Source organism: Pogona vitticeps, chromosome 4, assembly GCF_051106095.1.
Source record: "Pogona vitticeps strain Pit_001003342236 chromosome 4, PviZW2.1, whole genome shotgun sequence".
NCBI classification, from domain to species: domain Eukaryota; kingdom Metazoa; phylum Chordata; class Lepidosauria; order Squamata; family Agamidae; genus Pogona; species Pogona vitticeps.
In genome coordinates, this window is record NC_135786.1 from 9,716,818 (window position 1) to 9,734,818 (window position 18,001).

Genomic DNA, 18,001 nt, shown 5'->3' on the forward strand with positions numbered 1-18,001 from the left:
CTGAAGCATTCACTGTTTACTGAACTCTACAGCAGAGTATCCTGAATATATTTAGAAAACAACTTAGTCATAATCTCCTTTTTTGGGAGACCAGTTGCAACAGCAAGAAAACCGTGTTCTGAGCCTCCAACTAGATGATACAGTTAAATAATAATAATCATCATATGCTTTCAAGACAATGTTGAGTTTTGGTGACTTTTTAAAAAGGATTTTACAGGTAGAGAATTTTCAGAAGTGGTTTACCATACCTTTATTTTATGCACTGTGCAACCTGCATAAGGCTTGCACAGGCTGGCTTTGCTTGCAGGAGGCACAGTGAGGAATCGAACGCCCAGCCTCTAGCTCCATTCAGCTATTCAGCCAGGTGATGATGCAGTTAGCTAGCATGACATGAAGGTTGTCTCTCATTTTACAAATTAGCTCAATTTTGTTTTGTGGTGGATGGTCATCACCCAAGAAACGTAGGCTTCATTTGCTAAAGATCTCGCTTAGGAAGAATTGTATGCTTGGAAGCAAAACAAAGGAATAGCAGGAAACATGATTAATCTTTTCTTGACCCACAGATGTCCGATTCACCTTTGGTGTGACCCAGAGAAACTCAAAGTTCGGACGTCTCAAGCCCGGGAGAAAGACATTGTATTTATTTAAATACATAAACATATTTCTCCTATATTGATTCAGGACAGATGTAATGTGTGAAATGGGCATTAGATTGTGAATTCATCACTCACTAGGTTGGGATCAGGGTGATGATTTATGAATTTTCCAAGTCATGCTGGTTTATAATTCCAGGAGTAGTACTTTATATGGTCATTTGCCAGATTAGAATAGATTTGTGAAAGTTGCCTGCCATCTAGTGGAAATTTGGAAGTAGCATGAAAACTTTTTTAAAAAGTGGTTTTTGAATGCAAAATTGCCTGTTTCTTGGGAGGAAAGCGATGACAAACCTAGACAGCATCTTAAAAAGCAGAGACCTCACCTTGCCAACAAAGGTCCGCATAGTCAAAGCTATGGTTTTTCCAGTAGCGATGTACGGAAGTGAGAGCTGGACCATAAAGAAAGCTGACAGCCGAAGAATTGATGCTTTTGAATTGTGGTGCTGGAGGAGGCTCTTGAGAGTCCCCTGGACTGCAAGGAGAACAAACTTATCAATTCTAAAGGAAATCAACCCTGAGTGCTCACTGGAAGGACAGATCTTGAAGCTGAGGCTACAGTACTTTGGCCATCTCATGAGAAGAGAAGACTCCTTGGAAAAGACCCTGATGTTGGGAAAGGGTGAAGGCAAGAGGAGAAGGGGACAACAGAGGACGGGATGGTTGGACAGGGTCATTGAAGCGACCAACATGAATTTGGCCAAACCCCGGGAGGCAGTGGAAGACAGGAGGGCCTGGTGTGCTCTGGTCCATGGGGTCACGAAGAGTCGGACACGACTTAACGACTAAACAACAACTATTTATCATTTGGTGGATGTGGGTTTCTTTTTTAAAACAAAAGACCCAGTACGGATCCCATTAGTCAGAATTATGCCCATCCCTAGTTTAGACAATTTGTTTCTGGCTCATACTTCATTTCTATTGTTCATAGACAATCTGAGGGTCACATTGGACATTAAGAGGAAATGTGTATTTGTTGTGGTTAACTCATTTTAACGCAGCAGAATTACCTCAGAAATGCCTGACTGGGCGACTAGCCTTGAAAGTTGAGCCAAGGTTTTCCCTTGCAGTGTCCAACCATGTAGCAAAGCACACAAAATGCAAGATACGTCAGTGAAGAAAATCACATTCTATATCAAACAGACCTCTTTCTCTATTTTGGGGACAATCTCAGCCCAGAAAGTAGTCAGCCTATTGCCGTCTTTAATCTTAAGACCTGGAATGCTAGGAAAATGGGAAGGAATGTGAATCCCACCAGTGGTGAGGAACAGCCTTGGATATTCTCAGATGCCTTTGTCAGGCATTTAATATTTCCATCATTAACTTTGATGAAGAAGAAGAAGAAGGGAAAAAAATCCATGCTCATTCTTCTTTTTAGCATGTATCTAAAAAACACAGTTCCTTTACAGAGTAGAGCAAGCAAACATTGCATAGATCCATATTTTTAAAAACATTTTCCCCATGTCAAAAAAAGCAGAGGTGACGACACAACCACTCACAACCAATAAATCATAGTTTTGTTACAGTACATTAAAAAAAAACACCTGATGTCCATATTTTCTCGAAACAGTAGGGCTAATGCAAGTTGTAGCTCAGCATGTCGTTTTGTTTACATCTTAGACAATGGAATTAGGCATCGGAAGTGCAAACCTAAAAATACTTTGGTGGGAAGGGAGGAGAGGAAAATGCATTCAAGTTCAATAGGGCACTGTCCCACAAGATTATCCCATGATTTTGTGAGATAACCACTCACACTTCTTCTCATGCAAAGTAATACAAACCCGTCGCAGTTGTACACACAAAGACAAACGAAGAGCGTTAACAATGGCAGAAGAAAGACAAAGACTGCAATGTGTGCTGCTAACAGTAGAAGGAAGATCCCAGTGGGTCACTTTGCATATTGCAGGTGGAAGCAACAGGTATGTGCTTTGCCATTCAGATTGTGCACCCGCCTTAAGGAGATTATGCAAAGTTCAAACTGTTTAGATGGGAACTTTGTACAGGTTCTCTTCTTTTCAAAACACATTAAAATATTGTTTTATAAGTTATCAGGAGACCTAAATGTAAGATTTTTTTAAAAATCTAAAGACCAAATGATCCATGAAGCAGAACCAGGAAACGTAATGGAATTTTATCTGTTTAGTTTGTTGGCCACATTCCAAGGGTATAAGATGTTGGCTTGGATGTTTTGGACTTCAAATCCCAAAAGGCCCAAGACAGTATGGCCAATAGTCAGGAATTCTGACTAAACATTAGAGGGACCAAATTTATGATGTATTGTTCGAAGGCAAAAGCCCCCCCCCCCCGATTTCCTACTCTTCTGTTCTTTATTTCCAAATGTTGAATCTTGTACCTTTGCCACTAGCTATTGATTCCTTCTCCATATGCAAACAAAATTCGTAATTTTTTTCTATCTTTTCCAAAACTCAAAAAAACTTCCCTGCAAATGGAGAAGTAGCCTATCAAGGGAAAGGGCTTGGCCTTCTTAAATGCAGACTAGTTTTCTAGGTTGGGGAGTTTGTTGATTTGAAATTGAGAAGGACTAAAACATACCTGCCCACCTCCTGCCATCTGAAGCATAGTCTTAAGAAACATGTTCCTGCATGATTTCACAGGTTGGAGAAATGAAGTCGTAGCACACATCCGCTTCCAGTTAATGAACAAACATAGTAAAATTAAGAGGGTGGGGAGAGAGGGAACATCCATCTGTCTGTTCCCTCTGGCCTGCTTCAGGACTCAGTGTGAAATTACAATCAACCAATACATTCTACTTGTTCGCATAAGAGTTTATGTGAACTCTTTTTTGTTTTTATCATTACAGAGGACAGCTTAAAGATCAGTTCTTGTCTTCAGGTTTGAAAACACCCTCAATCGAGTGTCCTCCGATGGTCCTCCTCTTCTAGTGGTGGGATCCCAGGGCAATGCTAGGTTAGGGCTTGGGAGATTTACTGGTTTTGGACAACAGTTCCAGCTGCCGGAGGATTCTGGAATTTGAAATCCAAAGAATGACTTTTCCATGCACTCACTGGATACCATTATGGGAAATTAAAAGAGCAACTCAGAGCCCTTTCTGGATGGTCTTGATTGGGCACACTGAAACACAACTGGTTTAAAGCTGGTCCTGAGTCAGCACTGGGCCCCACCAATAACCAGCAGCTTCCCAAATGGGTTACCATGTGCTGATACTGGACCTGCTTAAGGACATTGTCTCTTTCAAGAGCAGAGCATTCTTTGAGTATTGATGTGAGCCTGACACGCAAGAGGAAAGAAGTGGCATGAAAGAGCACTGAGGTCTGCGCTTCTCACACCACCAACAAAAATCCACAGAATCTGAACCTGAACAAGAGTCCTGCCACATTGATGCAAGCTGAAGATGATCACACACATAACAGGAGGTACACTTTCTGTCAATCACAGGAGCAAACCAGAGGCACGATATTATGCCTTCCACTAAAGAAGAAAAGCCAATGGCAACAGGATATTGAAGGTATCTATATCTGTACAACTAAATCTATTTCATACCAGTTTAAGTACCTTGCTTCAATTCTACGGAATCTTGGGATTTGAGTTTAGTGAGGTACTTAACAATGGTCTGCTAGTGCAGCTCCTGGAACCACAGAAGAGAATTCGAAACACCTTACCAAACCTCAGTTTTCCTGGCAGTGGAATGATGGGCAGTTAACATGGTATTGGACCTATCTTATTGCCGTACCTACATAGCATAGATATACTCATTAACTCCAACCTTGTTGAATATTTATACCCATGAGCAACCAGTAGAAGGTGCTCCATGATGCATTGAGTGGTCCAGGAGACTTGTCTCTTCACACTGTGCTTCTTTTGCTACCTGGTGAGTATTACTGTGTGTGAGAAGCTGCTATTTGAAGGAGCACTGAGGAAGGAAATGTCAGCATGACAAACAAGGGGCTAACAATAGAAATAGAAGACAGCAGTTTTACTCTCAAGACTCTTGCTGAAGGTCAAAAGCGCCTGACTTGTATATCCAAGGCCATCATAAAGTGAGTTCTCACTCAGTGCCCCATGGCAGAAAATATATTTAAAGTATGGCTTCCGTTGGAGAGGATGGTGCTGTGAAGGGATATGGAAGATCTATTTGTGGTCTGCATATGCAAATCATCCTCATGTTGCAGCCATCCAGTGATGAAGGGAAGGGAAAAGGAGCAGAACCCAAGGAAGATGATTTTTTTATCAGGGAGCAACAAGGGGCCCAACAGGTTTCGTTTACATTAGAAAAAGTTTGTGTTGGCTTCACTGCATGGCCCATTTTAGGTGGCTGCCATTTTAAGTGCTTTACACAGGAACGGCTCCGAAGCTCTGTTTAGCCCTTATTTAAATAAATTAAATTAACACTGTGATGTTGGTGAAGTTGTTGCTACGATCCTTTGTGGTATTCTGAGGTCAGACACAAACGTAGTGTCTCAGTACAAGCTCAGGACATGCCATTGTGAATTCCCCTAACTTGAGCTAAGCAAGAGAAACACATCCCAATGCCCCACAGGTACGGCCATCTTGACTTTTTTTTTTAACATTTGAAGATGGCGGCACTCCATTTCATATAATGGTAGAATAATGGAGTTGGAAGGGGCCTATTAGTTGACCATCAACTCCAAGTCCCTGCTCAATGCAGGCATCCAAGTCAAAACATCTGGCAGATGGTTGTCCCGTTTTTTTTCTTGAACGCCTCCAGCGTTGGAGTGCTCACCACCTTCCGAGGTAATGGGTTCCACAGTTGTACTGCTCTAACCATTAGGAACAAATGACAGAAACTGTGTCTGGAAAGATATTGAGATTGTGGCAATAGTTTCTCCGAGATGTTTGCATTTCCATCCGTCTCCTTGTACCAAGGGCCCAAAGATCTGGTGACACCCTCATTTAGAGGCAGAAAGGCAGTCCATAAGTTTTGTGGTGTGCTTTTTCTCCATATAAAGTACTAAATTATACCAGAACGTCATTAAATTATTCTTCCCAAAAGGTTAGGCAGGGGAGGAGATGAACAAAATAAAAGCAATAATTAACAGGAAGAGATCAACACATATTCTTTTGACACAGTATCTTGAAGATTGTGTGCAAGTCACTGGTTGTGTCCAAAGTGCTATACATTGTCTTGAGAATGAGGTGGGCACTTGTTCTCCTGGAGGTCACAGTTGCCATTTTCAGAGGTCTCAGAGCTGCCTTGGAGGGATTCTGCGGGAGGTGGTTTGTAGAGCACGCAGGCAAGTAGAAAAAAGAATGATCCCATCACCTATAAGACATCAAAAACGTCAACGTTTGAATATTTCAACTGCACATGGTTTCCACTTCTCTCACTGGTTAAGAAGATTGGGAATCTGCTGTGTTACTGCTCTATTCTCCATATTAAAACTCAGACGTGTGATTTTTGGGGGCTAACATCTTCTAGAATTCCACAGACAGCAGCATGGCAACTGGTGAGGGAATTCTGGAAGCTGTCACCCTACAAAAGTAACTTTTCCAGGCTCCACTCTTAAAACCCATAGGGCTAAAGTGGGCCATGCCACTTCTGGCTGCATGCGAAAATCTGAAAAACTGAATATTCTACCATGCATAACATATCTGGCAAAGCACATGGGAAACAGCGTTGTTGTCAGAACAATGAGATTTACTTGGTTGGGACTTAACTTTCTAAATATCCATATTTACATCTATGTCACACAAAGATGTACTGTTTTCGCAAATGAACAAAATCAGGGGTATTTCTGTGATTCCAGGGTAAAGAGCCACTGGCCACTCCTGAGGTGGACCAACACTCAATGAATTCTGAGTGTTCCATACAGTGTTTGTGGGATTTAAAATTTTTTTAGCCAAAGACACCCAGTGATTTGAACTGAGGAAATGGCAACCCAAAAAAACTGAGTTTTTCTGGCACCAAAGGAGAAGATGAATGACAGAACTTATTAATAAAACCCAAGATCTGCCTTGGACACTTTAACAACTGAGGCACTAGGGAGGTCTCAAACTGACGACACTGTGCAGTCTCTATACCAGCCATTTTGCATAAGTAAAGGGTGAAGAGAAAGACTGGTGTTGTCCTCGGTAGCTAAGATTTGCCTACTAGAATTTCATTTCTTTCTTATGAAGCTGAGTTAGTTTATGATAGAGTGACCTATTCAGATTCAATGTGCATGCGCCTGTGGCTGAAAGATTACTGTATTTTTCTGTGTATAGGACGCACCCCACTTTTCTAATCCAAAATTAAGAAATCTAAGAGGGGCTTAGCAAGTGTAGGGGGAAAGGGATCAAAGCACTGCAGAATCGCTTTGATCCCTGCTTTCCCCTCCACTTGTTTTTGTTCTCTCCTCAGCTTACTTCCATGTACAAGACGACCCTCAATTTTTAAAGATTTTAGACAAAAGTATAGTCTTATACATGGAAAAATACGGTATATTGGTATTATCTGGACTTTAAATGCCTAGATCAGAACTAGTGTTCTGGCATCTGTCTTCTCTCCATACCCCATCTCTGATCCCCCCCTTTTTTAAAAAATGGTGGTACAAATCTCACTACTTAATGGCCCTTCTGCAATTGCACAAATGATCTCTGTGAAAAGGAATAAAATCCTGCTGTCCTTTGTAGTTCTCTAATTTATGTAATCTCTGTCTCTGTGGTGAAGCTGTATGAGCAGCACACACACTTCAGTGTGTTTTGTACAATGCAGACACAGCTTTACCCTTATCTTATCTTATCTTATCTTATCTTATCTTATCTTATCTATCTATCTATCTATCTATCTATCTATCTATCTATCTATCTATCTATCTATCTATCTATCTATCTATCTATTTATTTATTTATTTATTTATTTATTTATTTATTTATTTATTTATTTATTTATTTATTCCTTCCATTTATACCCCGCCTATCTGGTCAATTGCGACCACTCTAGGCGGCTTCACTTTTGCTCATGGTGGGAGTGATGTTCACCTTGACTGGGCCACATATCTTGTGGACCTCCGTAGAGACAAAGCTGGAGTGCTGGTGGTAAACGATTTTTTTTTTTGCCTTACCTTGTATATAAGACCAGCAATCAGTGTGTATCGACTCATGGCAAAGTTCTGGTACACATAGCAAGACCCTTGTTCACCACACTGGTTCTGCCAGAGGAGACATGACCTGTCTATCATAGACCCGAAAGCAATTGGTCCTGGAATGCCACCTACATCAAGAGAGAAATAAAGAATGTATGCTGCCAAAAATACTTATCTCAGACTACTCTTGACCTCCTGTCCCAGATAATTCTAGACATCTGGCAATCCTAGCTCCATAAAAATCAGTAGGATGCTTCCCCTTGTAATTATTGGAGTTAGATTTGTTCTAGAATCCCCCATTATTGATGGTTTGGTGAGCTTTGAAATGGAAATAATTACAAGGGAAGACTCAGGCAGACAATACCTCCTTAGATCATTTTATGATGTCTTTCAAAACACCAGCCCTAGTATCAATGTTTTATATGCACATAGTACACTCCCTTGAATAACAGTGTACTTTGTATTCCTGGAGTGAATGAAAGTTTGCAGCCTGTTCATCTTTAACTCAACACAGGGCTCTCTTTTTAGCATTTTAAAATATGCTAATATGCGGAGTGGAGTCTTGCACGCCAGAAATGCAAAGCAATCTCTCTGATGTTTAGGTCCAATGAGGTGAATCTAAGGACATCTCAAAGATTCTGCCTTTGTTGAATGTGAGAGCTGTGGGGTACTCTGACACTTCAGCCCAAATTTGCATTGGGCATGGACACACCATCTCACCATGATTGGGAATACATCCTAGCATCTAATCCCAAAAGTGGATCTATGTGCTGCAATGCTTGGAGGAGTGCTTCAAGATTTGTTTCAAGTTGCATGATGCTCGGGAAGGAGTTACTACAAAATGGAGCAAAAGACTCTCCTAAGCAATTCAGCTGTCTTTCAGGTTCATGGCAGGCCTTGTAGAAGTTGTACTCTGGCTCCTTTTTCATTGTACTTCTCTTCGTCCACCACCACACATGGTAGCAATAGAGCGGGATGATGAGGAAGTGGGAACTTTTCTGTTGTAGTGCCATCTGAGATTACAGAAAAGATGTCTGAGAAGAACAATTGTGTCACGATCCCAATTACCTGTCCTTATCATTATTTATTTGAGGTAGATTTTTCATTGTTTTTATTGTTTTTCTATATTTTGTAATATTTTGCATTTTTTGGTATATTTCTTATATGTTACAAAATGATCTCAATGTTGTTATTTTCTTTAAAAGGCATTGATGTGTCTATTATAATGATAATAATGACTGTGGCTTTTTAATAGGGATGCAAATCCTTGCTTGTTAAGAATAAAATGCCCATTTTTCCATCTTGCCTAAAAGATATCGAGTGTCGGTGTCAAACATTTGTGTGTTTGCAAGAATGTGTTTGCACATTTTTTGTAAGATATACAAATTGTGTAACTGAATCGTAACAGCTGCTATCCTCCTGTATGGAATTTTAAGATTTGAAAGCATTGAATGGGTTATTTGTATCTTTTTGTTAATCAACCAATCTTGCTTGCTTTCTCTTTGTGTGCTTTGCTTTACAAAGAGTCCAACAGTTATGGTGCACAGGAACATTTTTCTGAAGACTGTGGGGACCCTTAGTAAGACAAACACTCATTGTCTAATTCTTGACTGAGAGATGAAAAATTGTAGAGAGGGTTAATGAACTCGTAACAGGCAGAGAATGTGCAAATTAGCAAGGTGTCTTCACATCTCTGCTTTCTCACTTCCTTTGCTGACAGTGTTGGAAGCTGAAGAATGATATTACACAGCTGGAATCTGTTTCCAGGCTTACATAGAAGGAGCATGAGAGGAAAGCGGAACTGAGATGCAAAAAGAGAGAGCTGTATATAAAATGCTACATGGCCTGCCTGTCAAAGCTAAGCTGCCATCCCACAGTAAAGTCAACCATGGTCTTCTGTTGCCTATGTCAAAGTAAAATTCAACTGCCATGTGGGTGGAGTGACATTATTAGGTACTTTGACCCCAGGCAATAAAATGTCCTGGGAATCACAAATGATAAATCTGTTCTTCCCAAATTAGGTTGTAATTGCATTTCTACTTTTACAGTAACCGACTTCTTTGGCATCAAGTACAACTATATAAATAATGAACCTTCACACAAAAAATTAGATTCCCCTAAACCCTCCCTTGGATGAATTTATCATTTACCCAGTTTCTTCCTTAAAAGACTTGAGCGATTGTTCTAAGCCAAACTAAGGAATTCTCTTAGAAATTTTTTTTCCCCTGCTCTGAAAGAAATGAATAAGATAATCTGTTCTTACAAGTGTGGGAGAAAACTGGAGTCAAGAACAAAAATCAGTCCATAACCTCTCAGGGCACTACATTAAGTGGGACAAACTGTTAGATGTCACACTAAGTTTAAGTCCCGCCAGTGCATGTTTGACCTAAAAATAGGTCTCTGATCTGAATAATTTGAGGGCCAGAACTGGGATGGAAATAACCATGAATATATGGGTAATAATTCAAGGAGTGCAGGTTTGTGTCCTTGGACTACAACTTTCAAGTGCCCCAAGCTGTGCTGCCTAGGGAATTCTGCACAAATCTGCACACCTCTAGTGATCATGTAAGCCAGTGGTTCCTAGCCTTGGGTAACCCAGGTGTTCTTGGGCTGAAGCTCCCAGAAACACCTGCCAGCGAATTTGGTGGTGAAGGCTTCTGGGAACTGCAGTCCAAGAATGACTGGGTTATCCAAGGTTGGGAACCACTAAAATAAGCAGTTTTTGCTGAGGTGCCTGTTGCCTAAACAATTTTGCAACCAGTACATTACAGGTTGTGCCATAGACATTCCAATAAAGGGTGGTAAAGAGTGAGGGCAATAATTTGCTGTTTGCATTTTCTCCCAAAAGGATTTGGGCTGAAGTCTTTCAAATTCCTTTTGTCTTAGTGACTTGACCACTTTGTTTATATGGCAGCCTGCACTGTTCCATATGAAAAATGAAGAGTCAATGTGTCCTTTAGTCTCTAAGGTCCCAATGGCACTTTTGGGTTGGGCGCTGTTTGCACTGCTACAGACCTGTAGAACATATCCAGAAGTGACATGAATTTACATGGAGGAGCAATTATAGCAAAAGTAGAGTATCAGAGACAGTACCTAGTGTCCTCACTACGATCCACTGGATCCCAAGTGCAAAAGATCGTTGCCGGTCTGAAACACACCTAGAACGGAGGAAGAAACATTTGAAAACAATGGCAAGCAGGAACGATTCACGCATGGATCAATGAGCAACAGCTCTCAGATGCCAGCACAATATGTGCCTCAACAGAGAAAGACACAAATATCTATGTTTGATGCAACTGAAATAATGTCAAAGAGTCCCACTACATGATAGATCAAAGTTTTGTTGTTACGCCATTGTTCAGGACCAGTTGCAGCTGGCATACATGTGACCACATAGGCAATGCTGAGAACTTAGAAAAGTTAATTTAATGGACTAGCACTCCCAGATTAGGGGTAAGCATTTCCCCCCAAGCTTTGCCAATACTAAACAGCAGTGTTAAGTAAAGTGCATGTCACTGTGATCTTAGCAAAGTGGAGGGGCCTCATGCTTCAGATGCAGAAGCCCCATTCCTCTGATTTACCTTAAAGTAGCTGTCAGAGCTGGGATGCTGCTTAGGAATGTGAAGAGAATGACAACAAAAATGAAAACCAGGAGGAGGGTCCTTCTGTCACATGATGAGGAACACTTTCCAGCTGTAGCCAAACCTGATGAAGGGGCACCATGCTCCAGGATGCAACTGCACTCGTGATAAACCTGGTCAAGCAAAGACAACAAAAACAGGGATCCTAATTTAGAAGAAGTCCACCCCCTGCCAGAACACAATTCTATCGACATAGATCCTGGATTAATATAAATTAAACCACTAACTGAAGTTATGAGGACAGGAGGACCTGGTGTGCTCCGGTCCATGGGGTCACAAAGAGTCAGACATGACTTAACAACTAAACAACAAAAACTGAGGTTATATAGAGAGAGTAGATCGGAAAGGTGTCTAGCAAAGAAATCTAGGACACTGAACAAAGGGCTTCAGGGGAACAGACATCCTTCATCTTTTCCTCAGCTCACGAAAGTCTAGTTTACACATGGAGCAGAAAGAGGCATTCAACTATGGCTGAAACGACACTTGCAAGCCGAATCAGAGCAATTTGGCTTTGCTGTGGCTTGACTTTCAGCCTATTTTGTTGTTTCCATTGCATATTGGCTTTTACCTCTCTCTCTCTCTCTCTCTCTCTCTCTCTTGTCTGTCTAGAGGTGATCTAGTGCTAATCTTAATATATCAATGCAATAATAAGGTGATCTAGTGTTGTAATAATAATTGCATCCTGTCAAGTGAATTCTGACTTTCAGGTTTTTCTCGGTAGAGAGTACTCAGAAGTGGTTTACCATCTCCTCTTTCTGGGGACATCCTAGGACTGTGCAGCTTGCCCGAGGCCACACAGGCTGGCTCTCCTAGGATGCACAGTGGGGAACGGTAGTCCTAACATTGACCTATCCAGATAGCAGTTCATTAAAAAAATACTTTTGGGGAGAAAGATTGTGGAGGGTGGATATTTCCGCTGCATGAAACATCATACCCATCTTAGGATGTCACCAGAATGCTACTCAATCATGCCATCCATCCTTTTGGAAAACCAAAGAGCAGAATTGTTTTTTTGCACAATTCATATCACTCCAGCTTGAAAAAAGCAGACGCCTCCAGCAGCAGAGAAAAAGACACTGTTTTGGGAGTAAAAAGGGCCAAACTGATTTGAACTGGCCTTTGTGTTGAGTGATTAAAAAATTCAGATGCATCTATTTTATTCCCATACTATTGGCCCGTGTAGTTGCAAACTCGGTTGGGAGAATTCAGGGTAGTTCAACTCCCGATTACAGAAAAGGTGGGCCTACCATTTTAAAATGTTCCTCCATATACAGCATTTCTGAAGAAGGCGAGGAATATATCAAGAAAGAGGTTTCTAGTCCTCTAGTGTTTGTTGCAATCCTTTTGTCATTACAGGGAGTAACAAGCAAGAAAATGGGCCATCTTTCTTTCCTCTAGAGGTTTTGGTTCCATCCATCACCACCCTCGTGTCACCCTCGCACCTTAATTCGTAAGGAATGTGGTGCTTGACAGAAAAAAAAATTGCCGCCTGTAGTGTGAACATGTCTCGCTTGTGGACTTCCTGGATGCAAATGTTTAGCCACTGTTTGGATTGGCTCAGCATAAGAACATCAGAAGAGCCCTGCTGGATCAGGCCAAGGGCCCATCTAGTCCAGCTTCCTGTATTTCACAGTGGCCCCACCAGAGGCCTCTGGGAACAAAAAAGATAACTAGATACCTGTCTCCTGATACCCATCACCTGCATCTGGCCTTTTGAGGTACGTTCCTTTTAAGCCTAGAGATTGTACATCCCCATCATGGCTCATAACCTGCAATGGACTTTTCCTCCAGGAATCCGTCCAATCCCCTCTTAAAAGGCCTCTAGGCCAGATGCCATCACCACATCCTGTGGCAAAGAGTTCCACAGACTAACAACATGCTGGGTCAAGAAATATATTCTTTGTTCTGTTCTCACTCTCCCAACACTCAATTGGAATGGATGTCCCCTGGTTCTAGCATTACCTGAGAGGGAAAAGAGCTTCCCTCCATCCACTTTATCCATCCCTTGCATAATTTTATATGTCTCAATCATGTCCCCCCTTAGGCACCTTTTCTCTAGACTAAAGAGCCCCAAATGCTGTAGCCTTTTCTCATATAAGGGAGGTGCCCCAGACCAGTCCTCATTTGAGTCGCTCTCTTCTGCACCTATTCCAATTCCATGATGTCTTTTTTGAGGTGTGGCTCAAGGTGCGGCCTTACCATCATTTTGTACAATGGCATTATAATGTTGGTTGTTTTAGTTTCAATCCCCTTTTTAATTATCCCTAGCATGGAATTGGCCTTCTTCACTGGGCTGACACTTTCATCGAGCTGTCCACCAGCACACCAGGATCTCTTTCCGGATCCGTCACAGACAGCTGAGAACCCATCAGCTGATAAATAAAGGTTTTTGTGGGGTTTTTTTTGCCCCAATGTGCATTACTTTTCATTTTCTTATATTGAAACGCATTTGCCATTTTGCCGCCCATTCTCCCAGTTTGGAGAGATCCGTCTGGAGCTCTTCGCAATCCCTTCTGGTCTTCACCACCCAGAAAAGTTTTGTGTCATCTGCAAACTTGGCCACCTCACTGCTTATCCCTGTCTCCAGGTCATTTATGAACTGGTTGAAAAGCAACGGTCCCTGGGGAACACCGCTTTTCACCTCTCAGCATGGGTTTTTCTATGTTCTTATTGTTTATCATTGTCTCTGTTGGTGTGCGGCCATGTCTTAAGTTTCTGTGAAAATGCTGCCCCCCAAAATATCACCACTCTTTGTACACTTGGTGTCTCAGAGTTCATCTTAGTGCTCTTCAAACCTTGGTGAAGGATCAACAGGATGTTGGCGTCAACACAACGGAACATAGGAAAAGATGGAAGTGATATTCAAAACACACCTTTTTCTCTCTGTTGTGACTCGTTGACACTTTCTTGCATCCGGCATGGCAGGGTGAGTAATACATGATGTTGTCATCCCCACATACAGGACTGTACATTTCTCGCAGGCAGCCACATGCTGTATTACAAGGGGCGGACAGGTTGGGACGCCCTTCTAGTAAGACACTAAACAAAACAAGACAGTTAGTAAGGAAGTATTCTTTGTAGGGTTTTCAGACCTCAGCTCTTGAAAACAGTAGAACAAAGCATAGAGATTGGCGGAACCAGGATGTATTTATCTACTGCACTGCCTGCAGGTCTTAAGCTAAAACTGACAAGTAAGCCACCCTAGATTGCTGTAACCCAGAGATTAGGAAAAAAAATAACATTTTGGGGGTACAATGCCCCAGAGTTCCTTATGCTAGCTACAGTTTCCCTGAAATTGTACCCCGCATCTAGGGCATTGTGTAGAGATTAAAATAGTGCCCACTGTGTTGTCACTGCAGAGTTCAAGGATATTGCAACACCAACCTTTATTTGCCATGGTACCATCACCCTTTTGTGATTGTTCTTGCTTTGAATGATTGATTGATTGATTGTTTATTGATTTGTATCCCACCTTTCTCTTTAAAAAGGACCCAGGCTTTACAAGTATAAAGTTGGGGCGGGGGAAAAAGGATAAAAGAGACGCGGACTGTCCTATTTGTGCCTTTAACAGTTTTGATTCCAGAAAGTCTACTCATCCTTGCATGGCCAAACTTAATTCTGAACTCACTCTGCAACTAGTTCTCCTCCCCGCTGTGCACCATCAGCAATCCAAAAGTAAAAATCAGCCCATTCTACATTTCACAAAGTTTGATAAAGACTAGGGATCTATATACCACAAAGGTTTTAACCCGTTCCCTCTTCTGTGTTCAGTTCCATTACTTTTACTTGTTATTTATTTAAAAAAAAATCAAGATGGAATCGGCCCCTTTTTGCAATTTACAAAACTAAACATGGACCTGATTGTGCACACAGTTTGAATTGTACACATTGGTTGAACATCCCTATTGACTAAAGAGTGTTTGAACAGAGTTTTGTGTGTTATTTACAATAGCCCCATTTTTCTTTGTACACTTTTCAGCAGTGCATATTTTTTCAGCTGTGTCCACAAGTCTTTGTTAACTTTCAGACTGATTCCGAATGGCAAAATGCATCTAGCTGAGTTGCACCTGGAAAGTTCAGACTGGATGATCCAAAACAACATTTACAAGAAATAAAAATTTAAAAGTCTACTGATGTGGCTTCCCTAGGCAGAAATTCCCCAGGATTCTCATCTCATTTTTGTTATATTAAAAATCAAATTTGTGTACTTGTTGTGTGAATGAAAGAAATTTAGTGTAAGACTAAACACTGCAGAGCAAACTGTTTATTGCACCTAATTCCAGAACAAAGCAATTTATGTCTTCAAAATCAGAGATGAATGGCTGATGTGGATTACGCCTTTCCCCTTGGCCAGTCCCTCTTCCTCCTGAGTCCTTGAGTCACATCATTCATCCTAAGGCAGCTGAAGGGAATTCTATGCTGTGCTCATATATGCATCTGACTAACAGAGAATTTGCCATCTCTTGTCAGGCAGGAATATTTTTGTTTCAGAGAACAATATTTCTCCAATACAAAATAAAGAGAATTAATTGACAAACACGTGAGGGAAGGAGAATATCAGGTGACCCTTGCAGAGAATCCAAAACCAGTATCTGTGAGTTTTGAGGACAGTCATTTTTCCCTTTTGGCCCATCCCCATTCATTAGTCCATGTGTTTGCAGAATTAATGTGGCACATAATGAACCATAATCGGTATCCTGGATCACAAACAAGAGAAAGCCAGTAACAGTAATGTGTGAGTCTACAAATTGTGCTTTCCCTAGCTTTTACCCTGGATGTTTTCCATTTTCTCATTGATCTGACATGACAAGCAGCAGTTTCAGCAAAGAGAGATACTTATCAAACAACCTACCTTCCGTCATACATCTGTGTTACTCCAGCCATGGGCATATTGGGGCAATCAATGAAAAAGATGAAAATGGCTAGCAAACTTGACAGGGTGCAAAACAAACAGAACTTGATGATCCCTGAACAACGCAGCTTAAATTTGTTCACAATGAAGCCTCCTAGGAATGTACCACCTCCTCCAGCTGGAACCACAAGGTAACCTTTGCAAAGAAGCAGAAGAAATACAGCAAACTCAAATGGATGATTTATTTTTATAACCACCATCTAAGAGCTCAGAACTACCTGTTTCACTTGCTCTTCCCAACTCATGGTGCTAAATGTGGCTACACTGAGGGCAGGCAGAAAGGCAAAGATGAGGAATCGGGCTTTCTCAGTGGTGACCCACATTTGTGGAGCAAGTTACCAGTGAAGATATGTCAGGTTCCTTCCCTCCTTGTGTTCAGAAGACTGTTGAAAACAACTATTTAATGCTGCCTTTTACAACAAAGTCTTCTAGATGCTGTTAATATTAATATTTTATTTTTATTTTCTTGTTTTCTCTTTTCTTTTCTCTTTTCTCTTTTGTTAGTGATTTTTAAAACTGCTATATTGTTATTGCTGTGTGGGTTTCTTTGAAATTTCTAATGTGTAACTTTGTAACTTTTAACTCATAAACCACTCAGAATAGTGCATGCACTAGAGGATTTGTATACCAACCAACCAACCAACCAACCAACCAACCAACCAACCTACCAACCTACCAACCAACCAACCAACCAACCAACCAACCAACCAACCAACCAACCAACCAAACAAACAAACAAACAAACAAACAAACAAACAAACAAACAAACAAACAAACAAACAAACAAACAAACAACATATTGTCTAAGATTAGAGGTGTGCCCACCAATCTGATCTATATCTGACCTCCCCTCTACCCTTTAGGAGATATTTGACCCACTCCAGTCTGTGACATCTGCACATTTCCAGGTCTCTGGGAGAGAAAATTCCCATGAATGAAAGGCAAATACAGATGGCTAAGATACTGGGAAGTGTACACAGCACAATTTATTTATTTATATTTATTTAAAATATTTTTACCTTGCCTTTCTCCTTAAAAATACCCAAGGTGGCTACCATCGCAGCCAGTTGTGTGATGGCATTAGTCTATTGTACGTGTGACCTTTCCACACAAAGCCCGTACAATGCTCATCCTTTCAAATTACACACAGTTCACAGAATCTGCAAGCAACCTGAAGTCTCACTTTGTGATTGTTTCCTTACCAAATAAGGTAGCTGCTTCTGAGGCACTTAAGCTAAACTGGGATTCCAGAAACTTGGGACCGAAGGTAGACATGCCGGCAATGAGTGTTGCCTCTGTTGCTCCAGCTAAGCAAAGGAAGATGAAAGTTGGGTTCTTTAGTAGCAGCAGTACTGACCTGGAGGGTTTAAGAACAGAAGGAAACAAGCATGTTGAAACAAACTCATATTCAGTAATATGAAGTACATTCTGTTTCCATATTTATTTTGAATACCCTTTTTAGCGAAGTCTTTTCTGATATGGTAGCTAGTGGATTTCCTCTGATTTCTTGCAGTTAAAAGAAAGGTTCTTTTCAAAGAATCTGTAGAGTAGTGTGCATGATCCCCCCCTTTCAAATCTTCACTACAATCTTGTAAGGTAGGTTAGCGTGAAGAGAACACTAGCACAAGGTAACTCAGTGCAGTTTTCGTGTGCTTCCACAGTCACCATCCAACACACTAGGGTCAGCTTCACCAACTCAATATCCTGCAGATATATCCACTGTGGACCATC

At 41.2% G+C, this 18,001-nt stretch overlaps 1 protein-coding gene across 1 annotated transcript in view; it reads right to left on the reverse strand.

Moving 5' to 3' along the window:
• Window positions 1–2,008: 2,008 nt before the first annotated feature.
• The window catches only part of SLCO4A1 (solute carrier organic anion transporter family member 4A1), an 82,816-nt gene continuing 66,823 nt past the window's right edge, over window positions 2,009–18,001 (reverse strand). The window contains exons 6-12 of the mRNA XM_020804629.3: window positions 17,473–17,627; window positions 16,211–16,406; window positions 14,232–14,397; window positions 11,299–11,471; window positions 10,811–10,875; window positions 7,697–7,845; window positions 2,009–5,916 (exon numbers count right to left, since the gene is read on the reverse strand). Coding sequence (XP_020660288.2) covers window positions 5,767–5,916; window positions 7,697–7,845; window positions 10,811–10,875; window positions 11,299–11,471; window positions 14,232–14,397; window positions 16,211–16,406; window positions 17,473–17,627 — 1,054 coding nt within the window. The 3' untranslated portion in view covers window positions 2,009–5,766. The remainder of the gene's footprint in view (window positions 5,917–7,696; window positions 7,846–10,810; window positions 10,876–11,298; window positions 11,472–14,231; window positions 14,398–16,210; window positions 16,407–17,472; window positions 17,628–18,001) is intronic.